General features: G+C 51.3%; 1 protein-coding gene across 3 annotated transcripts in view; it reads left to right on the top strand.

Annotated features, from left to right (window-relative positions):
* Positions 1 to 25,291, top strand: part of Pacsin2 (protein kinase C and casein kinase substrate in neurons 2) — a 109,823-nt gene that overhangs the window by 66,616 nt on the left and 17,916 nt on the right. For all 3 annotated transcript variants that reach the window (XM_076855413.1, XM_076855414.2, XM_076855412.2), the window contains exons 2-3: positions 12,782 to 12,920; positions 24,143 to 24,299. In XM_076855413.1, coding sequence (XP_076711528.1) covers positions 12,861 to 12,920; positions 24,143 to 24,299 — 217 coding nt within the window. In that variant the 5' untranslated portion in view covers positions 12,782 to 12,860. The remainder of the gene's footprint in view (positions 1 to 12,781; positions 12,921 to 24,142; positions 24,300 to 25,291) is intronic.

Genomic DNA, 25,291 nt, shown 5'->3' with positions numbered 1-25,291 from the left:
AGTCACCTGTACTAGAACACACACTCCACAGGTGCAGGGATTTCTGTTTTTTTCTGTACCTGGTGGATTCCCCAGGATGTACTTGGTTAGGGAAACATCCCCAGAATGTTCTTGGCTGCATGGATTCCCAGTGCTGGGTGTGGGAAGAATGGAAAGTAAACAGAGGCTGGGTAGATGGCCAGTGTGTGCCCAGTAAGTGTATGCTAACTTAAAGGAAAACCGCCTCTTCATTTGTTTATTTAAAAATCAACTGTTTTGACACCAGGTGCACAGTATGTATTCTCACTTACGACTTCCAGCAAGTCCATCCTTTGCCTGTGCTCCCAGCCTCCCCTCAGGTCGTTAGAGTCTGAGCAGACTGAGAGATCACCTGCCTTAGGAACAGGGAGATCCAAGGTCCAGGGAGGCTGTGCCCTGCCCCCAGGCATTCTGCTCAGCCTCACTAATTGTGCCAGAGCCAGCGAAGGGAGCCTCTTCGAGTCATTGCCAGACAAGAGGCAGGTGCCTCCCTGTAATCCCTGAGCTAAGCCTCAGGTCATCCCCACTTTGGGTGAAGACTGAATTATCTCGGAGACCTGTGCACTCACTGGACACTCGCACTCCCGCCATGGCTATTAAACTTGATGGCTGGGGGTCCTGTGCAGCCCTTCTGGAACCTGCTCCCCAGGACGCACATTGATGTTGCTGCCTGCAGAAGGTTTGGTGCACCTGCTGATAGCATGTTCTCGTCAAAGGAAGTAGTTGTCCCTCCTTGAAGTTGGTGTGCATTTGGGTGGTTTCCTGGCATTTTGGTAACAAGACAAATTGAAATTTCAGTGATTATGCAACTTAGTGAATAATTTTTGTTGTAAAAGATTGAAAAACCAGCCTTACAGAGTTGATTTTCAGGGGCTGCCAAAGTACAAGTCGTTGAAAGGGCTCAGCCACCAGCAGAGCTTGTTCTCCACAGGTGTCCTGGAGCTCTGGCTCCAGACCTAGGGGTGGGAGGGGACCTGGTGTGTTCACAGGGTTGCAGGCAAGGGGCAGTTGGTACCGAGAGTGTTTTTTTTTCTTTCTTTTTTTTTTAAATGGCGAATGAGAGAAGGGATGCAAGTTAGGGCAGGGAAAAGGGAACGGGGCGGAGGGGAATGTCCTGGGTACAGCACTCACTGAGCAGCTAGCTGCAGGTTCCGTGCAGGCACCAGGGCAGCCAGGCGATTTGAGTGTGGTCCCTAGGAGCTGACAGCTTGCTTGGGGGAGCAGCAAGGTGGCCAGGTATGGGCACTGTGTAGGACTGTAGTGGCATGAAGGAGGAGGGGTGAGGTTCTAGCGCGGCCTTGCAGCTGACAGGAGTGGACTAGGAAGGGCAGTCAGGTCACAGCGTGCCACACGGGAAGTGCGGGAGGTCAGGGCTGAGCAGGTAGGGCAGGCATGAGTGGGAGGCCCCGAGGGTCTCCTGTGTGAGGCTGCAGGTGTAGTTAGAGGTGGTGCGGGGAGACCGGATCCAAGGTGGGGGGTGTTCACACAAGCCAAGAAGGGGAGCATGGCATTGCGCACAGCTGCAGCTGGAAGGTAGAAGCCATGCCGTTGTTCTTGAGATTCACTGATTTGAACACTGGGTTTGGCACACTCTAGGGCCCTGGTTATTGTTTTGAATTTATTTATTTTTTATTTTTTATTTTTTTTTAAAGAGAGAGTGGGGGGGGAGAGAGAGAGAGAGAGAGAGAATTTTTTAATATTTATTTTTTAGTTCTTGGCGGACACAACATCTTTGTTTGTATGTGGTGCTGAGGATCGAACCCGGGCCGCACGCATGCCAGGCGAGCGCGCTACCGCTTGAGCCACATCCCCAGCCCCTGTTTTGAATTTAGTTTGCTCTTATTAAGGGCCTCAGTGCTCCCGATGAATGTTCATTTCTGTACTCCCAGCCCCAAACATAAGATCTTATTCATGTGATAAAATTAGAGAAAAGTTCAAAGCTGCCTTTTTACTCCTGTTTGCCTCACGTTTCTGCAGTAGGGGAAACGCCTGGAAGACAAGTGTGTTAAAGAACGGGCTGTGCTCCAGCACTGAGGGGAACAGGGTGAGTCAGTGTAGCTTTTTGCTGGTATTTGAGTATCTGGTTTATTTTTAAACAGCTCTGCGCAATTGGAGTTTCTTTGGTAGTTTCTGTTACCATGGCTCCATAATATTTCTTCAAATCTGCTTGTTCATACTTTCACACACTTGAGCATCAACTTTATAACCCCTTAGACTCAGAACCTCTTGTTCATAATGTCCATGTTCCTCCAGTTGTGATGGCAGTTTTCTCCACAAGGGAGGGGTTGGTTGTTTCAGTCACCTACAGAGGTTGGGAGAGGGAGGGTTGGCTCTGTGATGGCCCATGCAGTGGGCATGGGCTGTGGGGCTCCACTGGAGTTTGAGTGGACAGGTCATGTCCTCTGCAAGCAGCCACTTCCACTCCCAGGGTCATGGTGGGAGAACAGGCTGCGTGGGCCTCATGGGTGCAACCACTGTGCAGTGTGGTCCAGACAGCCAAGAGACCCTTGGTTCTCGGGCATCATCAAGCATGAGTATAGTTTTATTCTCTTGATCTTGTTTAGTAATTTGTTTTGGACTTGACTGAGACTTCCACTTTGGGCAGATCCGTTGCTTCAAGAATCTGTAGTCTAAAGAAAAACCATGTTGGTCTTGTTATTCTCTAGCCATGTTTGCCTTTCCCGTTCTTCCAGGCATTTGGGATCATTCTAGGAGATTCTTCTCTGCATTTCAGTGCTTTGAGAAATGTGGATTTACTAAAGACTTGTTCAGGGTTTAAAGAAAGCACCAAGAATGCATGGAACCGTAGAGCTAGTTTGTGTCTAATCTCTTGAGGTCTGTGACCACCTCCACTTGAGTGATTCCTGATGCTTGAAAATTTTGAGTGTAGTTGACTGATGTATTTCCTGACAAAGTTGGTTCTCCTGGTGCAGAGGGGACTTGAAGAACAGAAGCAATGCAAACATGTGGCCTTCTAGAGGTGTGTGCTTCTGGGATATTCTGGAGGCAACAGGAGGCTCCAGATGGGGAGGGCTTCTGACTTGATGGGCTGTACCACTGGCTGTTGAGCAAGAATTGGCATTTTGCCTTTATTTGTTCATTTTTTTAAGGATTGGCTCTTTAAGGATCACCAAAAAAAATTAAGTTGTATTCTCAGCTCAAGAAATGTCTTTGGTTAATCTGAGTCTATCTTTTTTTTTTTTTTCTGTCCTGTGTTATCCAAGAGTTGTTAATATATAGCCTTCATGAGTGAAATCGATAGTGTAATTACTGTAAAGTTCCTGACCCTGATACTCTTTTCTAGTCAACACTTTACTCTTCAAAGACCTCAGCATGTGTCTGCCAGTTTGACAGACAGGGAGGACCTGTCACTGTATGTGAAGGGCCTGTGGGACCCCCTCTGGGAGAGGCCTGCTGTAGACAGCACCAAGCTCTGCGGTGGTGTGTGCTCTGAAGAAGCCTAGGAAGAGTTAGGATGAGAGCAGCAGGTTAGAATGGTGGCGGTGGGCTAGATTAGAGAGGATGGTCAGGAAGGGTCCCTGAGGAATGGCCCAGTGGTCTCGGGGAGCCAGCCATGCAATTATTTCAGGGAAAAGCATTCCAGGGCAGAGAACAGCATGTGCTTGTGTCCCAGGGTTCTGAGGTGTCGAGGTAACAGTGGGACGATCGCCGTGCTGGAGCAGAGCAGGACCAGCAGGAGCGGAGCATGGAGGGGACCGGTAGGAGGGCAGGCAGAGCGGGCCCCGAGTGACCTGCCACAAGGGGAAGGAATCGGGGTTTAACAGTGACGCAGTGCATTTGGAGCAGGAAGGTGATGTGATTTGAGTGTCTGCACAAGTTACCATGAGGAGACTAGAAATTGTAAATGAGGGTGGGTTTTCCTACCTAATGTTGATATTCCTCCGGGAAACATCAAACTTGTACTTTCATTTCGCTTTGAAAATGTGAAGTTATTGACATATAACTACCTGTATCTGTTATGATCCGGGATTCTGCAAAGTTTTCTGGGCTCATTTGGAAGAGAGTGTTGTGTCATTAAACAATAAGAGCGGCATGATCTGTGTGGTCCTGGTAATTTAAAACAGTATTTATAGCATGTAAAATAGTTCTTAGTCTAGCCAGTAGCTGGACAGTTACGAAGTGTGACAGTGTCTTAAGTTTGAACCACACAGGGATTTTGGGTAGAAAGACCCCAGTTCTCCCTGCCCCCTCACCCCATCCCCTCTGGGCAGGCACCAGTGTCCCATGGACACTGATGCCTGTGCCCTCTTCTGCCCCATCCACATCCCACCTCCACTCTTACCTAAGGTTTCCTGTCTGGGGCGCCTGCCCCTCCCTGTATACCTGCCTTGACACTGGTGTCACTGGCTGGGAAGCTGCTTCCTTAGAACCCTGGGTGGAGCACAGCTACTTCCACCTTGATTGAGGTTCATCTAATCTTGACCTTGAAGAACAATTAGTCGCTTGACCTCATCTGAGAGGCACTTCAGGGAGGAAGATAGTGTGAAAGGAGGTGCAAAGCCCTGACAGAGCAGGGCTCTCCTTGGAACCCTGAGACAGCAAAAGCAGCCTGCAAACTGGACCAACTGGAAGTACGTCACCATTGTAGAGTGGACATCCTGTATTTGACAAGATACTCAGCTGTGTGGTCAGTATGACATCCATTCTAAGAGTGGGCAAGCTGACCTTGAGAGAAAACCCGGTGGGTAAGTCACCTGCAGGTGCGCTGTTCCCACCTAACCTTTACAACCCACTGACCCCTGCTGCGACCATGCCTGGCCTCCCAGAAGCATCTTTGGTGAGAAGTCTTGGGACCTGGGATCAGAACACCCGTGAGTTCTCGAGGCAATGTGTGTTGGTTGCTATCAGCTTTCCCTTTGAATTTTAGCATCTGTAGGCATAAGATGTGTTGGATTGATGAGCTTCTGTATCACTAACGTTGTAATTTCTGTGATGTAGATATGCTTGGGAAGCTTAGGCTTTGTGTGGCTTGTTTCACATGAGACCTCGGGAAAGAGTTCAAACCTGGACACTGGGGTCCTGGTGCGTTGGAATGTGCTCAAAGGGTGGCTGTAAGGCTCAGGTGCAGTGAGGCCCCAAGGCATTGCATCGTTAAAGTCAACACAGAAACACACTCTCCTCATTTCTTAGCTTTACTCCATGCAAGTTCTTTCATAATCTCTTCCCACTAGGAGGCTTTTCTAAAAATTTTTAATTTCATCCAACTCTGTTCTTTTCAAATGAAGGCGATGAGATACTTAAACAATAAGGGGTCTGTCCAAAGTCCCACAGCTGTTTGGCAAATTTGAGACGAGTCTTCCAAATTTGAGCCCTGAGAGCCCTTTGTGAGATTAAAAAAAGATTTTTGAATCATTAAAAATTATGTTCAGTGTGGCTTTCTTCATTTTGTTTATTTGCAGATATGTGAATACCTGGGATATTTTTCTTTTAAAATTGGCGTTCCAGCTGGGTGTGGTGGCGCACGCCTGTAATCCCAGCGGCTCAGGAGGATGAGGCAGGAGGATTGAGAGTTCAAAGCCAGCCTCAGCAACGGCGAGGCACCAAGCAACTTAGTGAGCCCCTGTTTCTAAATAAAATTCAAAATAGGGCTGGGGTGTGGCTCAGGAGTTGAATGCCCCTGAGTTCAATCCCTGGTCCCCCCCCCCCCACAAAAAAATAAATAAATAAAATAAAAATTGGCATTCCAGGCAGTGTACACCAGTGGTTCCCTTCTCCCCACATCTAGGCCACAAGCGCACTGTACCTATTCTTGCCTATTGGGTGCACTTAATCCCGTTCAGATATTGGCACGTCCTGCCAAGTTGAAAGGAGTGGTCCCCATGGGTATCTACAGATGAAGCACTCTGATAGCTGATACTAAATAAATTTAATATTTAAGATTTTATGAGTGTCATTTATGTCCTTGATGTTTATTAAAAAACAAGCCAGCCTGATTCCTGTTCCTGCCAAGAGTGACTCCACACAGCCAGCCCTGCTTTCCTGTGAGCTCTCTCTACTTCCTCCACTCTGTCCACTTCTTACTCATCGCCGGTCATGTTTGGCTTCCCGAAACCTCCTCCTGTAAGGTGGATAGCGAGTTACGGGGTGCTGTAGGCGGCGGGGGGTGCGGGGAGTTACTGCAAGGACTCCCAAGACAGCAGCGCTGTGTGCCGTGGAGTGTCTGTGGGGGGTGGTCTTCCCGCTCCTCTTAGGGTGTCTCCCACTTCTTAAGGGGGTGTGATCTGCCCTTTAAGTGCCCCTTAAGGGCAAGGCTTGCCCACTGTCTTCAGGATGCTTGAGCCAGACCATCCTGGAGGAGTCATGGGACAAAGGCGCAGAGCTGTACAGGCAGTGCCCTGTCCCCAACCTTGACTCTGACAGGACAGCCTGAAATGCTGACATCCGATGTAAGTGCTGGACCACAGGGTGATGTGTGAAAGCTGTTGAAAGTGACAGGGAGACAGGTGGACCTTAGGGAGAGGTGCCTGCCATGCGGCTGAGGAGCGGACCACAGGCTGGTTGGCTGTGATGACAGTGGGGCCGGCCCAGGACAGCAGAAGAAAGGCCAGGAGGCAGCACCGGTGCTGGAGCAGAGCCTGGCGTGGAGTGTCTATAGGTGGTGCCCTCGTTGGCTGTGACAGCTCTATGCTGGCTGAGGGATGGCATTTGGATTTTCAGTTGTCATGGGCCTCTCAGTACTGGTGGTTGGAAAGAGCAGAGATAGAGGGATTGTGCCCAAATGGAAGTTGGAGGCTTCGGCAGGGACGCTGTGTCTTGGCTGGGCTCTTTGGCTGAGAGGAATCTGGATTCACTCTCCTTTCCAGGCTGAGATTTTTCTCCTTGCAGGAGGAATAGGACTGCTCTGCTGTGTTGAGTAAAACAAAGTAAGAGGCGTTTCCCTACATTTCCTTTTCTTTTTAACTGTGATATTTCAGCCTCTGAGTCACGCTTGTGTCTGGAGAACTGGCCTGTGTCCTGGTGGACTCCTGACGTGCCCCACCTCTCGCCAGCCCACCCTGCAGCTTACTGTGGATGGTCTACGACAAGGTGGTTTAAGATCCTATGCTAGCCAACCTGGTTTTCAGATGAGTGTTTCCAGGGCAACCACAAGCTGTGTCTGCCTAGGGGCGCTGACTGTTTTTCTAAAACTTTATAGTCCTACGGTTCTGCTGTTCACAGTTGTGAAAACATACTCTGGCTCTTGCTGCCCAGGACCGGACAGCCTTGAGCCTCAGCGTCCTCCTCATAGGGGTGCCTTTAAACTCAACGTCTTGCAACCCAGTGTTTTTTTTCCCCCGTCCTGAGTTAAGTGCACCACACAGTGTTGCAGAGATTGCTGATCTGTATCTCTTCCCTTTGAGGAGTGTTCACTTTTCCAGATGAAATCATTGGAAACAAAAGAGGTTGGGCCAGATACTTGAGCTTTTACAGCTAGAGGCACAAAGCAGTGCACTGGCTCAGCCTTCCTCCCTTTGGCTAGGGGGCTAGAGAGAGGCAGGAGACCAGTGCGGCAAACAGAAATGGCCCATGGCCAGGCTGGCAGCAGCAGGGACTCGGGCCTGGGACTGTGGGCTGTCGGGCAGTAGGAGGGCCTGCTGGGTGGCTGGGGGTGGATGGTGGCCGAGCTGCATGCCCCCCACCGAGGTTACTGAGTCCGTTTGTGGTGTGATATAACCTGTACTGTAGTGTTCATCACATAATTCTAACCACTGGAGTTAAAGCATCTTCAAATAAACGTGCCAGTTAGTTTCCATCTGTGGATCTTCAGTCTGTATGAATGACTGGAGTCTTCAGTTCAGCTTTCCCCTTTCTCCCCTTGTGCTGGTGCTGGGGATTGAACCCAGGGACTCAGTGTGCTGGACAAGTCCTTTACCACTGAGCCACATCCCCAGCCTCGTTCATTTTTTCTTATCCTGAGTTCCTCTCACAAGTTTTATTTTATTCTTTAAAACTTTATTTATTTTAAAATAATTTTTAGTTGTTGATGTACCTTTATTTATTTATTTTTAATTTATTTATATGTAGTGCTGAGGATTGAACTCAGTGCCTCCTACATGCCAGGCAAGTGTTCTGCCACTGAGCTAAAGCCTCAGCCCCTCCTCTCGCAAGTTTTAACAGTGACTGTTACTGTGATACTCTGGCTTCTGGGGCTGTACCATTGAAAAAGGCGTCACCAGCGCCTGCCCTCCTGGAGCATGCATTCTACTGGGCAAGGCAGATAGCGAACAGAACAGGGAAGTAAATCACGTAGCTTGTTGGGAGGCCATAGTGCTTGGGACAGCAAAACAAGGCTGGGCGGGGGCTGGGAGTGCCAGGCCACGGAGGCAGAGGGGACCTCACTGAGGTAGTGGCTAACACGGGCCTGTATAGAAGGAAGGCCGCTCTAAGGAGGGGATGACCAGTTGGCTGTGCCCCTCAGTGCCACCACCAGCACAGTTACCTGGCTGGAGCTGGGGTTGTGCTGGCTGGGGAGAGGCCTGGGGACCAGGTAACTTGGGGGAGGTGAGCAGAGCACAGCTGGAAGGATCTGGGCCCTTTCTCTGCATGAGGTCACTGCAGCGGCTTGGCAGGAGCCATTGGGAGGGCCCATTGTTGAGAATAGACTAAAGTGGGGCTGGGCATGCTGGGAGATTCTCTAGGAGACAAGTGACAGCAGCAAAGTGAGTGGCAGTCGTGATGGTAGAAAGAAGTCATCTCCTTGGGTTTGCAGAGGGGAGCCAGCCCAGGAGTACAGGTGGACCCCAAGCTCTCCCAAAGCCCCGAGCATGTCCTAGGGTGGGGTCCCCCTCCCTTCCAGCTCAGGCCAGTCACAAAACAATGGGGTATTTGCTGGGGTTTTATTAGCTAGTTTGTATACTAAAAGCTTCTCATACCGATGGTCAACATCCTAGAGTAGTTTGGGAGGTTACCAGGGGAAACCTGAAGGTCCCCCCTTACTCCTGTGACATATCCCTTGAGACCCTGCAGGAACTCGTGTGCACCAGCGAGCTTTTACATACCTGGTCATTTTTTTAATACTATGGGAGGACTCTGCTTGTGGGGCTGTGGCTCTTTTCACTCTGGGGCGCCCTCACAGGCTCCTGGTGTCCTTCTGCAGGCACACCTGCACTTTTTACTCTGGATGGACACGTGGTAGCTTCAATTTTTTTGTTGTATTGGTTTTGTTTGTTGCTATTGAAAGCAGTGCCATGGTGAACTCTTGAATTTGGCTCTTGGGTGAATTTATCTGTAGGATAAACCTTCCGAAGAAATAGCTGGGTCCAAGGGTGGGGCTGGGTCAAGCGCATCTCGCGTTGAGAAGGCGTGCGTCAAGTGCGGCTGCGTGGCTCTGAGAAGGTGATGACAGGAGAATGCATGCTTGTGCTTGGGTTTTATAGCATTTCTTTTAAGTAATTGAGGCTTTTATTTCTATTTTTTTTAATATTTATTTTTCAGTTTTTGGTGGACACAACATCTTTATTTTATTTTTATTTGGTGCTGAAGATCTAACCTAGCTCCCCACGCATGCCAGTTGAGCACATTACCTCTTGAGCCACATCCCCAGCCCAAGGTTTTGATTTTTAAAACCAGAGCACAGATATTAAAATCCGAGTTAGCAACGATGCCATGTCACCCTTCCCTGGAGCCCTCAGTGCCACCCTTCTGCCCTCCCACCCTGCTGGGTGCTGTGGCAGGCCCAGCACTAGTGCCCTCTGCTTCTCCTGGAAGTGCCCCTCGCCTGTCTTTCCCATGCCCACTCCTCATCTTCCTGGGGTCCTCCGAGAGGCCACAGGGGTATCAACAAGCCCTCTCTTATGCTCTTTTTCTAGAGCCCCATTCCTTTCTGTTCTAGTGTTCCCACATGCTGCAGCTGCATGCCATGTGCCCTAGTAGGACATTAGCCCTAAGAGGGCAGGGACCATGTCTGTCCCACTCACTGCTACATTGCCAGGCTTACAAGAGTACCTGGTCCTTGGTGGATGTTTGTAGCACAGATGGGTAAAGAGGTGTCTTACCTAAGGAAGGATCCTCCCCTCACCCGGGCAGAGCAGTAGCAGGAGACCTTCCAATCACTTCCCAGTTCCTGGAGAACATTCCATCCCAGGTCACTTTCTTTGCCTCCCAGGAGGAGAGAAGCCAGGAGCACGGCCTTGTACTCCACGAGGCTGCAGTGCAACCCAGATCCCGGCCTGCCCCAGGGACAGGCCCTCTGCGGCTCTGTGGTCAGGGATGGGAGGAGACTTCCAGGGAGACTCGCCAAGGAGTATTTTGTATGGAATGTTTTTGCTTTAAGCAATGGCCTTTGACCCAAAGAATGACGTGTGTGTGTATTTATTTAATTCATTAATTAATGAGAGAATAAATAAGATAAGCTGTTCAAGTGAACACTCTCTCCTTTTTTGGGGGTACTGAGGATTGAACACAGGGGCACTTAACCACTGAGCCATAGCTTTGGCCCTTTTTTATATTTTATTTAGAGACAGGGTCTCACTGAGTTGCTAAGTGCCTTGCCAAATTACTGAGGCTGGCTTTGAACTCACAATCCTCCTGCCTTAGCCTCCCAAGCTGTTGGGATTACAGGCATGCACCACCATACCTGACTCACTTTAATTCTAAACATTTACTGTGGGATAAGGAATGCTGAAAGGACTTTCACAGATGGGCAAAGCTCACTAAACTGGCCAGTATCCACAGAGCAGTAGTCAGTGGCATTATACTTGGCACAATTTACATTTCTGTGGACAGAAATGATTCTAATTACTATGGTTAGCTTCATTTCTGCAGTACTATGAAATAACAGTCAAAGGCAAAGGCAGAGGTAAACTAGATTGCTGAGCTAGGAAGCATGACCATTAAATTTCAAAATCCTCCACAATTTTCCCTTAGAAATATGTTGTGCATGCTGGGAGAAAGAGCACACCAGGAAAAGGCCAGGCAAGAGAAGACTGTTCGTTCTTTTCAAATTCATGTAAGCTGTTAGGAAACTTCACTGGGGCCTGATTCTTAAGGTATGTGATTCCCCATATGTGTCAGGGTATCTCAATATAGTCATAACTTCTTACCATTCCCTACACATCATTCTTGACCTTGTAGAATGTAGAGTATCTTTAGCAACAGAGAGATTAAACCCAGACTATTCCAGCGCTCCAGGGAGTGGTGTACTCACAAGCAGAGCCCAAGATCCCTGGGCATTTGAGCGCCAGGGAGGAATGACCTCTACTGGTTTTTCTTTTTGGAACAAACTAAGGTGATTAAAGGGGACTAGAGGTACTTATGCAATGTGTATCTTTTGTTTGCCTGATACCTGTTATCAGGCCCCAAGGGGAGGAAGGAGGTCATGCCAGCTTCCAGCTGAGGCCAAGGGCACCCTCGGCTTCCTGTTCACCTCTGAGACTGCACGCACTCAACCTCAGCTGCGGCTGACTGATGGTGTTCACGGTCCTCATGGCAGAAGTCAGTGGAATCGGAGATCTGGGCCCCTTTACCCAACCCAGTCATTCTGGATCCCTGAAGAGTGCCTGTTGGAATGTGGGCACAGTGAGCATCTTTGGAGGGCTTACTGTGAGCCATCCTGGAGGACCCTGAGTGTGTTTTTCAAGAGGCTGGGAGGGGGAGGTAGTGATCTGTACATCTTACACTTGGGATTTTCTTGCAGTCGAGCTGTGGTTTGCTGCTTGTCCGCTTTGATGAGCCCGGGGTGCATGCTGTCATGTGAGTGGGAATGTTATGGTCTCTAAGGAGCTGACCTGAGGGAGCCACCCATGAATGCAGTTTGCTCAGTGACCATAGCAGCTCTGTACTCCTCCCAGCGGGTGATAGGAGGGAGGGGAGGCTGGGCGCTGCTGTGACCCGCCCACACCCTCACACCCAGCCTTCACTGAGGCCCTCTCACACGCAGTACTGTGGGCCCCCTGAGCTAGAGGGGAAGTGGGGTGCACAGAACAAAGCTCCTCGTCCCCAGGCCTTCAGGACCTCAGGTGCTCCTCCTGGCTGCCTGAACGGACCCTTACATTTCTCTTTATCCTCCTGTTTTATGGAAGAGGAAATTCCTGTGGTTTTATCATGCAGGTCACTAGCTGCTGCTGCTGTTTTCTTCTTTCTTTCTTTTTTTTTTTTTGAAACGGGGTCTTTATGTGTCCCAGGCTGGTCTTGAACTCAGCTGCCCAGGTAGCTGGAATTACATGCATATGCCACCACACCTGGCTACTAGCTTCATATTTAATTTTGTCTATTATACTAAAATTACTTATTTTGGTATTTAATAAAGTTCTAAAAAGAGTAAGGTTTCCTGACTTCTGCTTTTCTATGGCAAACCATTCATGTCTCATGGTGATGCAGTCACCCTTGACGCCCTAGAGAATTCTTACCAGAGTTTTGTTGGGTTTCTCCCTTGTCCCCTGCCTGGCAAGGCCCCTCCCCTCCCCTGGTGTTTGGGTGGTTCCTTTGTGTTCTCTAGCCTGGTCCATCTACTTGCTTCTAGTCCAACCTCCATTCCTGTGGCTCTGCCTCTTTCTTGTGTCTCTGCATTGTCACAGATTCCCTCTTGTCACCTCAGTGGACCCTCGGCAGCAGGAGTGTGCATCTTAAACTGGCTGTTTTAGTGTCATGGTTTTGGAGGAAACAGTTTGGGGAAACATACTTTCACGACTTTCTTTTTCTTACCCAACGGAAACCTTTCAGCCTGTGTGGATGGGCAGTGGAGAGCATGAAAGTTCTGGATGGGGTAACTTCCTTTTTTCCTTGAGAATGGGAAATTGCAGTGACCTGTGCTTTTCCTCCTTAGGTGTGTCTGCACATCTTGAGCATCTGAAGCTGACCCCTGAGTCCGGGAGCTCGCTGCTGCTGCCTCACCCTTTAGAGAGATGTCTGTTCCCTATGATGACTCCGTGGGCGTGGAGGTGTCCAGTGACAGCTTCTGGGAGGTAAAGCCTGGCACCCTGCTGGTGATGCAGAGCCCGGCCTCAGTCCTGGCAGCCTGTGTGTTGGTCGAGATGATGAGATGAACACACCCAGAGGCCACCAGGCACTTGTGGTCAGGTCTGGATGGCAGCAGGGAAGGGGCGGTGTTTGCCGTTGGCCAGTTCAGGCTCGCCTTCACTTGCAGGGAGGTGACGCTGGTCCTGCTGGGAGTCGGGTACCTGAAGAGGTTGGGGACCTTTTCCATTCTGGATGTTTCCTTTTCTGCTTAGCACTTTTGTGACCAGGAGCAACATAGGCTGATGACCTAACTTAGCCTGAGGCAGCTTTACTTTTGTTGGAATGGAGACACAGACAGCTGTGATGTGACATCATGCTGCAGGGTGCAGGCAAATGGCCAGAGGGCTGACCACACTGCCCTTGAGCCCGGTGCAGCATCTGCCTGCTGCCCTGTGCCTGTGAGGAACTCCCTTCCTGGCTGCAGTGTGAATGTTTGTGTTGTGTTTTGTTCCAGAAGCCATTCTTCCTGAGCCCCACTTACTCTTCCTGCCCACTGATGGAAGGAAAGTCAATTGTGTTGTTGTTTGGGTGGTGCTAAGGGAGGGGACCCAGGGCCCTGCACACGGGAGGCAAGTGCTGTACACTGAGCTACACCCCCAGCCTAAAAGTCAGCTCTTGATCTCCTGTTGTCCCTGGGGCAAGACCCCGGAGCTTCTTGGCAGCATGTTGTATGGTCACTTCATGGAAAAAAGCAGCGCCCTGCAGTGGAAAAGACCTGGGCTCGGGTTCCAGCTAAGCCGCCACAGCTGTGTGACTGTGTGACTGTGGGCAAGTGGCTCAGCTCATCCGAGCCTCAGGGTCTTTATCTGTAAAGGTGGATACTGGTCCCCAGGGAAGACTGCCAGATAAAGTGGGACACCATCAGCACAGCACGGGCGCCCTCCTGACACAGGCGCTCTGGTGATGGAAGTTAAGGCTGATGTCCTGGTGTTGGCCAGGGACAGCAAGAAACAGGGTGTCAGTTTGTGGGAAGTCAAACACATCTATGTTATGATTTAATGGGGACGGGAGATCTCAGAAGCCCAAGGTTTGAGCCGAGGGGCTCAAATGTCTATCATTTGTACTCTCCTTTCCTGTTCCAGTGAAAGGCCCCAGTGGACTTTGGACTAAATCCTTCATTCCAGGATGAGTATGACCTGAGCCTGGTGCGGTGGTACATGCACAGTCCCTGCATTCCGGGGGCTGAGGCAGGGGGATCGCATGAGCCCAGGAGTTCAAGGTCAGCCTGAGCAAAGTAGCAGCCTGTCTCAAAGAGCTGCTTCCTGGAACACGAGAACATGAAGGGTTCTTTCTTCCAACCGGACCTGTTTTCTTCCCAGGAGCACTTCCTCCAGGAGGCCTCCCTGGACCATTCCTGGCCAGCGTAGGCAGTCTTCGCACCTGCTCATCCCGCATGTTGTGTGGTCACTGCTTGCTTCTTCATCTGTACTATGAACTCCCTGCCAGCAAGGACGTGTTTCTCACATGACAGTCTGGGACTTAGCAGAGAGCCCGACTGAAGGGAGGAGTGGCCAGGGGTGCAAATTGATCTGAAAGGATGAGGCCAAACTGGGTGGTGTGTTAGGACTGCTCTCGAGATGCAGACAGATATTTGGAATAAGATATGTACTTAGATAACACTGAGCAGAAATCACTCTTTCTCTAAGCATTTATAGAGACCTGCTAGGCACCATGCCCTCTTCTGGACCTGGGGACACAGCATGGATAAAGCAGACAAAGGGACTAAAATGGTCCTAGTTGGAGGCTGTGTGGGTCCAGCAGAAGGCCCTGCCTGCCGACTCAGAGCACCAGCTGGGTTGGGGTGGCCCTGGGCTGCCTGCTCCTAGAGAGCGGTGACCCCCTGGCCCTGTTGTGTCCCAGGCAGGGGGCATTAAGCTTGTACACATGGGTGGTGTGCTTTTGATCTGTGACCTTTTCTGAGGGCATGTTAAGCTTCAAGAAGTTTAGAAATGGAAACCAGGGCTCTTGGTTGGTTTTCACTGCACCAGGCCCTGCAGTCATTCCAAGGCTGCAGCTGCCTCTTTACAGGTGGGAAAACCCAGGCTCAGAGTAGTTTAGGACTGCCGAGTTCCTGTAGGGAAAAGGTGTGGAGCTGGGGTTTGGGCATAGGGCTCCCTCCGCTCGTAGCCTCTGGAGCCTCTGCCAGAAGAGAGTCATCCTCTGCAGTGGTGGCCACGTGTGAACACAGCAGGGTCCTCTGTGGGCTCAGAGAGGTGAGAAGGCCTGATTGGCTTCCCAAGCAGTTCCATGGCATTGCTGGGCCCTACTTCCCAGGTCAGTCGTAATGATTACTGAGAACCTCCATGAAGAGCCTCACAAGGCACATGACACCCTCTTCCTTTTTCCTTGACAGAGACTCTTACCCTGCCTGATGTGACACGCGCAGGATAAGCACGCTGCACTTGTTGGCAAGTGCACAGTCTTTATTTAAGGTTCTTCATATTTCTAGGAGAGTCACATTGCTGCTGATGGCCTTTGGTCACTCTGGGACTGCTAGACAGGCTGCTGTGGCCTGCTCTTCAGAGCTCTGTCCCTAGCTTTTTAGGAGTAAGTTGTGTTCTTGTGCAGTTCTTTTCAGTCAATGAGATAATGTGGTTTTCCTAAGATCCTGCACTTCTGTGGTGGGTGAATGTCTCCACTTTGGTCCTTGGTCCAGATGGTAAGGTGGTGTCCTGAAGGATGCTGGGCTCCTAGACTCTGGGGCTGCCTTTGTCATGGCCTGATTTGTCTGGTTCTGGACCTCATGACTTACAGAATTTTCAGAATTAAACCTTCTGAAAATTCCTCTGTGATTTTATAGTTCAGAAGACATACATGTGAGCTGTGGCTGGATGCCTCTGACAACATCCAAACATCAGTGCCGGGCGTTGGCTGAGACTTTGATGTTAGAGCAGAACTCAACAGGTGCTGCGCTCTCTGTCCAGCCAAAGGGGTTTTTGGATGGGGATTCTGGGTTTTCTCCAGGCTTCCTTTATACTTCTTGGTCATTCAGGTGAGCCTGTATGAGTTGAGCACTCACCATGTCCCTGAGGTGAATACGACAGGGACAGTTTCCGTCCTCGTAGAGTCCACAGCTAGCATCAGTGCCCTGGGTTCCTTCTGGTTTTCTGTTTTTTTTTTTTTTTTTTTTTGCTGTGGTGCTGAGAATGAACCCAGGGCCTCTCACCTGCTGGGCAAGTGCTCTACCCCCGAGCAGAGCCGCACCCCAGTGGGTTTTGTTTTATGTTGAGCAAGATCTTGTCGGGTTACCCCGGCTGTCCTTGAACTTGCAGAGCTGGGATTGAAGGTATGCAGCACCACGCTGGATTATCAGTGTGTGTTTGGTAGCCTTTAGCACCCTGCTGCACCTGGCCTTGGCTGCTATCCTGTGGTGCAGCAGGAGCAGGGTGGACCTGTTGGCTTGTGATGCCAGTGCCTACCACTGGGCATGGGACAGGGAGGTACTGAAGGTCCTCCCAAGAGCGCTCTCCCTGCCAAGCCCAGTGTGTCCTCTGCGGGAGCCTGGGTTCAGGTGCAGAACTGGCCAGTTCTAGCAGGCAGCCACTGGACCTCCAGACAGCTCACTGCATGCAGGGTGGACACCACAGGGTAGAGCAGACATGGCTGGTGCCAGTCCCCTTCACCTAGCTGCCCAGTAAGAGTTGAGAACCAGCCACCAGCCAGATGGTTCATTTTAGCTGCTGCCCCGAGCATGGATTCTGTGGGTATGGTTTCGGCTTGGGCCCTCCACATGCCCCGTTTGCAGCCCTCTTGAGCCTGTGCACTCACTCACTGCTAGTGCTAGGGAGAATCGAGTCGTGCTTTTAGTGGGGAAAGGAAAGGTAGAGTTCAGGGTGCATCCCCACAGGGTAGACTCCACAACCAGGGTGGCCTGCTCCTGAATCGGGACCAGCTGTCCATGCCAGGTGCCCCACACGCTGGTGCTGACTGGCACTGGTCCAGCAGCACTGATCAGCATGTTGAATCCAAAGCCTCTGGTATCAGGGCAGAGCCAGGGTCCAAGGGGCTTCTGAACCCAAGAGGCCTCTGCAGCGCCAGCTTTGCTCTTACCTGGGCCCTCAGTGGTGTGTATGAGCCTGGCACGTGGTGATAGGAGTGGTGGCGGAAGTAGACCCTCCTAGGTGCGGGCAGCCTCCTGAGTGTCCACAGGGTTAGAGTGGCTCTGTACTTGCCTCCTGAGAATCCAACACTTCAGGGTTGTGCCATTGGGGCACCACTTCTGAAGAAGAACTTTCTTTTCTCCCTGGGTTTCAATGATTTGGAAGTAACTGTTTAAGGGGTTGGAGACACATTTCCCTTTCTAACCAGTAGAGTTTAGAGTGGGAAAGGCCTTTAGGCTCAATGACACTGTAGTAACTTGGCTCCATTGTTGGTTTGGGCTGGCAGGGTGAGGTGGAGGTACCCAGGTGCAGTCAGCGGTGCCGCAGTCTGGCTGGGCACAAATCACGAGCCACTGAAGCAGGAACAAACTTTATTTCTGAACTCCACCAGCACACTCCACACACGCTCCCCGGGAATTCTCTCGAACGCCACCCATGCTGCTCCTCTAGGAACCACCAACCGGAAAATCTCTCCTCCGGCACTTCCCCAACCAATGGGAACTCTCCGGGAATCCCCACGAGAACTCCAAAGTAGCAGGCCGAGGTGGACAGCAGGGGTCTAATATACACAGCTTAACATAACCATTATCATCTCAATGGCTTGCTGGCGTCACCTCTCAACCACTCCATTCTGGCAAAAATGCCATGCGTCATTTGGACTCGGCTATGTGTCATTTGGACTTGGCTATGGCTCTCAGCAGCTCCCCCCTTCTGTTTAATTAAACACCAAGCATGTGGCTTAGGGACGGTGCCTGTTAGGCTGTTCAATACTACATATGGATGAGCTGACTTTAAGGCGTCAGCCTCCTGTCTTAGGTTGGTCACTGCAATTGGATCTTACCCATCACTGACTACCGGTCCAGCATACAGCCATACTTGTGGATAGGCCTATGCACCAGTGGGGGGGTGAGGTTCTTTGCCTCACCTCTGTTGGCCCCCAAATTTGGCCTTTGCACCAGTGGGAGGTGAGGTTCTTTGCCTCACCTCTGTTGGCCCCCAAATTTGGCCTTTGCACCAGTGGGAGGTGAGGTTCTTTGCCTCACCTCTGTTGGCCCCCAAATTTGGCCATCACTAGCAGAAGGGAGGAGGATACAGAAATGCCACGACACCAAGCCAATTGACGGCTCCTATGGAAAAATTGTACCACCGGTGACACCATCAGCAAAGATACGCCAACACTACCGCAATTCGCTGCACCAACAGATAGTTCACAATTCATACAAGTGATACATAGTCCAGGCAAGTTCTGCAAGCAGTTTAAAGCAGAGGAATCTATCAATATGTCCATTTCCTCCCAAAGTAAATCAACTCCTTGATTGAGTATTACTTGTTGAGTTATTATTCATTGATGCATCAGTTTATACAGTTTACTGTGATAGCTATCGAAGAAGCTGTAGTTTGGTTTTATCTTTGTCTTCACCGGCACTGGGATGAAGATAGGAATTCTGGCAATGATGGCTAAAAAAAAATTATGTAACATTCCAACAGGCAATAAGAAAACAATTTTCTGAACAATTTACATTATCCTGAACAGAATTATTAAATATGATGAAAAGGAAAGGTGAAAGTAAACAAACAGATCTGTTAACCTCCTTATTTGTTCACATATTAAAACAATCCTCAACAGCTGTTTACCCAATTTAAATTAAACCATTTAAATCACGTGAATAAAAAAAAATTCGGATCCATTTTTTCATGAGCGCTCCTCATATATGAGATATGGACATACGCACATACAGACATACAACACAAAACACAAGTGTGCACACATAACATACAACACATAGGACAATAGTAAAGGCCTTGTAGCTTTACACAGGTGAAATCTCCATTGCAATGTTTAAAAACTCCACAGCCAAAAAATAAAACTGATCAGAAAAACATTAACCTAGGTCTGTATGAGCTCAAAAAATAAAATAGATCTTCAAGATGTGGGAAAAGGCAATAATAAAATAGATATTGAAAAAAGCATCCTGGTTACCACCTGGGTTTGACTCTTTGATATCCCATCCTTCTGGGTGTAGGGTGGCGAGAGTCGTAAGTAGACAGGCGTCAGGCTCAGGGGTCCAGGGCCAGGGTAGAGGTAGACTGAGGTCAGGGACAAGGGAACTGGGAGGGTGCAGGGGCAGGTGTTCCTGGAGGAACCCCCAGTGGTGATTTCCTACCAGAGGGTTTGGTTTTGTACCTTAGGGGCTGGCCCCGTCCCTGGTGTCTCCAGGATTGTTCCTGCCGCCTTCTGTGGTTAGTTGGGGGATGCTTCTGGGTTTCTGCTGAGAGCGGCTGGCCTTCTGCAAGCACTTACCCATGAAAAGGATCTTGCCATCCCCTGTGGCAGCCAGGTGCCTGCCATGCATCAGGCACCTCGCTCGGGTGCAAGGGATCATGAAGAAGACGACAGTTCAGCCCCTCCAGAGCCATGGATCATGCTTCTGCTGTTTGCCAGGCAGTTGACTGAAGGACAAGTGAAGTTGTGCATTTCTGCCCAGGAGACCAGGAGGCAGAGGGGAGTGTCGGGGTGACTGCTCGCAGGTCTGGGGTGTACTGTCTGCGAGAGCACCTGGGCGGGACAGTGCGGGGGTGGGCTCCTGGGCACCACATGCCCCGCAAGCACTGGGCACAGCAAACCTGGCTCAGGAGGAAGGAGTTTGGCTCAAAAATAGCTTTGTTTAAACATCCTTCCTCTCGGCAGTGTTTCTTTTACGTGTTCTGCCTTTGGACTCAGGATCTGCAAGTTGAAGTTTCTGGGTTACTAGTTCATCCACTTTCTAGTTTGTCATCTTGAACATTTTGATTAAAGATGGATGACTCAGTTGATCTTTGAAGTTGTGGAAATCTGGGGTTTTTGTTTAAAACTGTCAAAGGACGGGCTGCCTTTGCAGGATGGGGAGCCTTATCTTCTTCCCCCTCCCACCTGATGAACAGCAGATCCTGGAACAGAGGGTGGGGCCACCCAGTGGGGGTAGGAGCCAAGCACCCAGAGTTGAGACCGAAGGAGGCCCCAGGGAAATAGCAGTAGTAGTACTGGGTCAAAGTCAGCCAGGTACTTGCAGATCCAGCTCCAGGTGGGCTGGACACGAGGCTGTTAGTGACGCCATGGCTGCAGCAGCAGGCCCAAACCAGACCCTCTCAGGTGCTGCAAGGTAAAAAGCATCACCCTGTTTTGCAGATGGGGCCCCAGTGAGGTTTGGTGTTGTCTGGGATGGTGTTTCAGGGGAGCATCCAGGTGAAGGCTTAGGACACATCGGGATCGTAGGGTCGGGTGGAAGGAAAGTTGGAGACAGGAATTTGAGGAACTCATAAAAACAAGGATTCAGAGAGCACAGTTTTCTAAACATAACCCTTAGTGTCTTTAAGCATGCATGACAAATTTCACAACTCCAAAATCAGTTGTCACCCCTATTTGGAAAGGAGGATTCAGAGGAGGGCTTGGAATGGGAAGTCAGAAGGTTGCCTGAGATGGGGAGCCCTGTGCTTTTACCAGGGGAGACCCTGCAGGTAAGTATAGGATGCAGAATCTGCAGAGCACCGCCCTGGGGAGAAGGGACCCTGTCCTGAGCCCTGCAGCCTGCCTGGGACACCAGTGGGCTTGGGACAAGCTAACTCTGGCCCTGGACTTCACGAAAAGATTTGTAGGCTGCAGTGCAGGAGCAGCGAGGCCCTGCTGGTTTGTGCTACGGTTTTTCCACCAGAGATGTGACAGAGCATGTGGAGCTGCTCATCTGTCCCCGTGGAGTTACTTTACTGCATGATGACGCATGGAGAGTTGAGTCTTTTGAACAGTTTTTGCGGGACTTGCTGGACTAGACTTGTTAAATAAAAGGCCTCAGGTTACTCCATTGCCTGTGCCTCTGAGCTCTCAGCAACTCTTTGGTCCCCTCCTCCGTGGAACAGAATCCCAGCCTCTGTGCCTTTTGGGTCCCGAGAAGACACTGTGGAGTGCCCTGTGTGTGCCTAGCCTGCAGGATGGAGAGAAGGAAAGCTGCAAGTCTTCCCTTGCAGCCTACATTTTAATATATCTTGGAGTGTGGCAGCACAGCCCATTCAAGGGGACCGGGGTGCGCCGGGCTGAGAGCGGGAGGAGGCACACAGAGGGAGATGTGTGCACTCAGGCTGCGCTGGCGGTGCTCACTCCTCTGGGCTGCCCCTTCCCATCTGTACTTGTTCATCTGGCCCTCAGTCCCACGAGTGTGGCGACAGTTTGTTCTCCATTACATTCCTGCACCTCTTGTGTCCCTGCCTCCTTGCAGATGTTTGTTAAGTGTCCGTGGGCGGCCAGAGGGTGTTGCCAGATCCTCAGAGGTTGAGAGTTAGGAATGCCGTGGTGGCAGATCCGGCTCAGTTGAAATCCCAGAACTGTGAAGGCTTAGAGTCATCCAAGCCTCGCCTCCCCCCACTTCCCCCCCCCCAGGCTGAGTGGACAAGATGATTGAATGGGAACCAGAGGCCAGGTTGAGTCAAGTGAGGGCCGGGTGGAGCTGCCAGCCTGCAGTGGAAGTGCCTACTGTTGCCCTGCTCTCCCAGGCTCAGCTTAGACCCTGCCTTTCAGCTGAAGGGGCAGAAATGCAGAGAGGAGACTCAAGGTCACACGTTTGGGGCAGGGCCAAATCAGCACTGCTCCCTTTGTGAGAGCCAGAGGGCAGGCGGCCGTAGGTGCGGGTGAGTTTTCAGAAGCCATTTAGCCCTCTTGTCGCCGTCTGTAGGACTGTAATTAGGAATCCCTGAAAGAGTCATCTTTCACCCTTGTCCTCCAAGCCTGCAGAGAGGGCATTAGAGCTGCTCGACCACCTTTCTCAGCTTTGGGTGTACTGTCCGACTGTGGGGTCCCTGGGCTTGCCTGGGAGGAGGCTTAGCGCAGCTGGCTTACTTTGAACCTCCTCACCAGGGTGGAGAGGGCAGCTGTGGTACTTCCACACACGGTCACAGGTTAAGTGACATGATTGTTCTCAAGGTAAAATCAAGGGCATCCTAGCAAGTGGTCTTAGTAGGGTGCAAATTTGGGGTTCTTGGGATGAGCCTCATTGGCATACAGTGGAGAGCGGGGTCTGTGCACCGCTTGGTGGCTCTATGCACTCTCTCATTGTGGCTCCAGTGGTGGCCCCAAGGCCAGCACAGTTTCCTCAGCCACCTCCAGGACCACCGACAGCTTGCACGGAAGCCTGGAGTGTGTACTGGCTGAGAAAGCCTTCCCGCCTGTGACTACCTTCAGGTGTCCCCAGTCCAGAGCTCCTAGTTGAGCGGAAGCTGCAGCTGCACTGTGTGCTGATGAACCTGTCAAAGCTTGGCTTGTGGGGAAATCCCTTCCTCCCGGGCTTTTGGAGAGCCCACCGCCTGCTGTGATGGTCAGCGCCTGCCTGTGTGAGAACTGCTGGCAGCAGGAGATGAGAAGCCACTCGGCATCCCAGCTCCATGGCAACCGTGGAGGCTGCCTAGGCCTGTGATTATCTTTTCTCCTCTTGCCTCCAGCTCAGCAGTACTGAGCTGTGTTTAATCAGGGTTTGTTTGTTTTTTCATCCGGCTGTAAGTGTCAAAATGATAGCAAGGCCCCATTTTAGGAAAAGCAGGTACACTTCTAATAGGTTGTGAAAACGCTTGGTTTTGTCTTGGGAAAGGGCCTGCTGAAGTTTGTAGCCACAGCTCATGTGTAGCCCCGTGTCTGGCTGAGCTGCTGGCCTTGCTGAGGAGTTTCTACCAGGCCACGCCTGGGAGGAGGGGCGTCTGTGGAGGGAAGGACTAGGCACAAGGCTGGGGTGGCGGGCGGGGGTGGGGGGTGGGGGGGCAGATCTGTTTCCTTGCCATAGCAGATAGGCTGGAAATCAGGCGGTCCTCTGGAGAAGCTGCCCAGGCAAATTACCTGTGGAGGTTCTGTGCTGGGCAGGGGTCATCCTAGCCTGTTTAGAGCGCTGGCCTCAGGGGACAGTCCTTCTCAAGGCGCCACAGCCCTTTTCTCTCCCCTTGCCATCTGTGCGCAGGGCCCAGGGGCTGTTCCTCTGCAAAGCCTCACCACCACCCCCGCCTTCTGGCAGAGCCACCCACCCACCCAAGCCCTCCTCCTCCACTGGCTAACCCAGCTTAGGAAAGGAGAGACTCAGGGGTGCCGTGGCCATTCCACACAGAAAAGGCATGTGTCCATCCTGCCCTCTAGGAGCTTCCAGGCTGGCCCTGAACAGAGAACATCCTGGTGGTCAGCCAGGCAGAGACTGTTAGAAAAGGCAAAATGGATGAGAATTTTTAAGACAGTGGAAGAAAAAAGAATGAGAATATAATAGATCCTTGCTTTTGTCATTTCCTCTGGGTGCTCCAGGGTCAGCTGCCCTATACCCTTGCAGGTCAGAGACTCAAAGGATGAAATATTAAATATTTTGATTTTCACCCCAAATTAGACAGACATTAAGGCTATTTCAGTTATAGTTTTATTATTTCTAATTTAGATGGGCTAGTTTCTCCTTTCATATGTAAAATAAGCAGTCAAAACTCACCTTGCCCTTGACAAAGCAGATAAGAATTAAACTTTGCGGGAGTCTGTCCTTCTGCAGCCACTGGAAAACCTACCTTTAGCTCCAGCCCAGCTGCTGCAGCTTTGAGATCTCAGCCTGGTTTGCTTATCTGTGAAAGAGGTGGTTGTTCCTACTTGGTAGCAGGTGGCAGTGGTTGGAGGTGTGCACTTCCTAGTCTGGTGCCTGGCTGAAGCTAGGTGCTCAGTAAGGGGGAAATAGCGTTTATTACTAAAACTGGCAAGTGATAATCCAGCATGTAATGACATCAGAGCAGGTTTATTTACAAGTCACCTAGTCTGGGAAGCCGCCCCTGGCCCCTCCCTCTGCCTCCCTCCCGGGCCACAGGTGGCTTTCTGCCCAGCTCCTGGCTGCAGAGTACTGAGGAGCTCTGGTTTCCTGAATTGCGCCCCCCTGTGGTAATACAGGCAGGGAGGCTATTGTCCAGCCTGCAGGGTGTCTTTCAGACTGTGGGGAGGGGGAGCCCAGCCTGGTGGCTTGCCCTGTAGGCAGCAAGGGGCTGGCAGGTGAACAGCTGGCTGGGCGTCTGCCCCATAGCATGGCTCTGTCTCCTAGGTTGGGAACTACAAGAGGACGGTGAAGCGGATTGACGATGGCCACCGCCTGTGCAGTGACCTCATGAGCTGCCTGCATGAGCGTGCGCGCATTGAGAAGGCCTACGCGCAGCAGCTCACCGAGTGGGCGCGGCGGTGGAAACAGCTTGTGGAGAAGGGTAGGGAGGCTGGCCCTGCGCCAGGCGCTCACCGGGGCTCTGGGGAATGCTTCATGCTCTCTGACCTGTGTCTCCCAAGATCTGGGCAGCAGGATACCTTACATTTCTGCGGCTGTGATTTTTCACGGGGCTGGTGGGAGCCTTTCGCCCACTGCATGAGCTTTTGTCCCTTTTCCTTGGGGACTCTGAACTGCTCTTTGCAAATAGCCCTTGAGCCTCCTGTTCCAAACCAGTCGTCCCCAGGCACTCAGCCTTGATGGCCAGCTCGGAACAGCTGCTGGGGCTGACTTGTGAGGAAGTTCCTGTCACCTGCAGGCGCTCTGCTCAGAGTCTTGCTTTCTCACACCAGAGCTGTTCATTTCTAAGCCCAGATCAGGCTAGATGGTGACAACTGGCTGGCTTTGTAGCTGTGAGTCTTAAAGGGAGTGACTACAGTGTCACATGGTGGACTTTTGTCCCTTTGCCCTCCCTACCAACATCTGTGTCCACAGATGCCACTGTGAGGGTGGAGCCCACTTCCCAGCCTAGGGGTGGGACTTGATTGGGTTCCTAGGAGGGACACAGCGTAGGGGAGCTTCTCGCGGGTGCTTGGGGTAGGCTCTCCCAGGGCCAGCTGACCTCAGAGGAGCCAAGCCCCTGGGCATGGGTTCAGCCCTGCCTTGTCCAGGTGCCTGTTCCTTCCCTGGATGCTGAAGTAGGTCATTTAAGGGGCTTACAGCACAGCCTGGCACAGGGTGTGTGAGCTTTTGTCCCCTTTCCTTGGGGACTCCAGACTGTTCTTTGCAAATAGCCCCTGTTCTAGCCCTTGTCACCTGCAGGACACACGCAGGCTTGCTGGCTCAGAACTCGGGTTCGGGGCTCAGGTTGTAGAGAGGCACATAGCCCTGGGCGGGGGAGACCTCCCTCAGCCAGTGGCAGCCCTCTGCTGCCTTTCCACCGCTGTCAGCGTCCGCCCTCGCCCTGGTGTCTGGAGGGCACTGTGACTCAGACAG

This window comes from Callospermophilus lateralis, chromosome 4, assembly GCF_048772815.1.
Source record: "Callospermophilus lateralis isolate mCalLat2 chromosome 4, mCalLat2.hap1, whole genome shotgun sequence".
Lineage (NCBI taxonomy): Eukaryota > Metazoa > Chordata > Mammalia > Rodentia > Sciuridae > Callospermophilus > Callospermophilus lateralis.
Note: the sequence above shows the minus strand (reverse complement) of the source record. Positions and strands in the feature narration are given on the sequence as shown.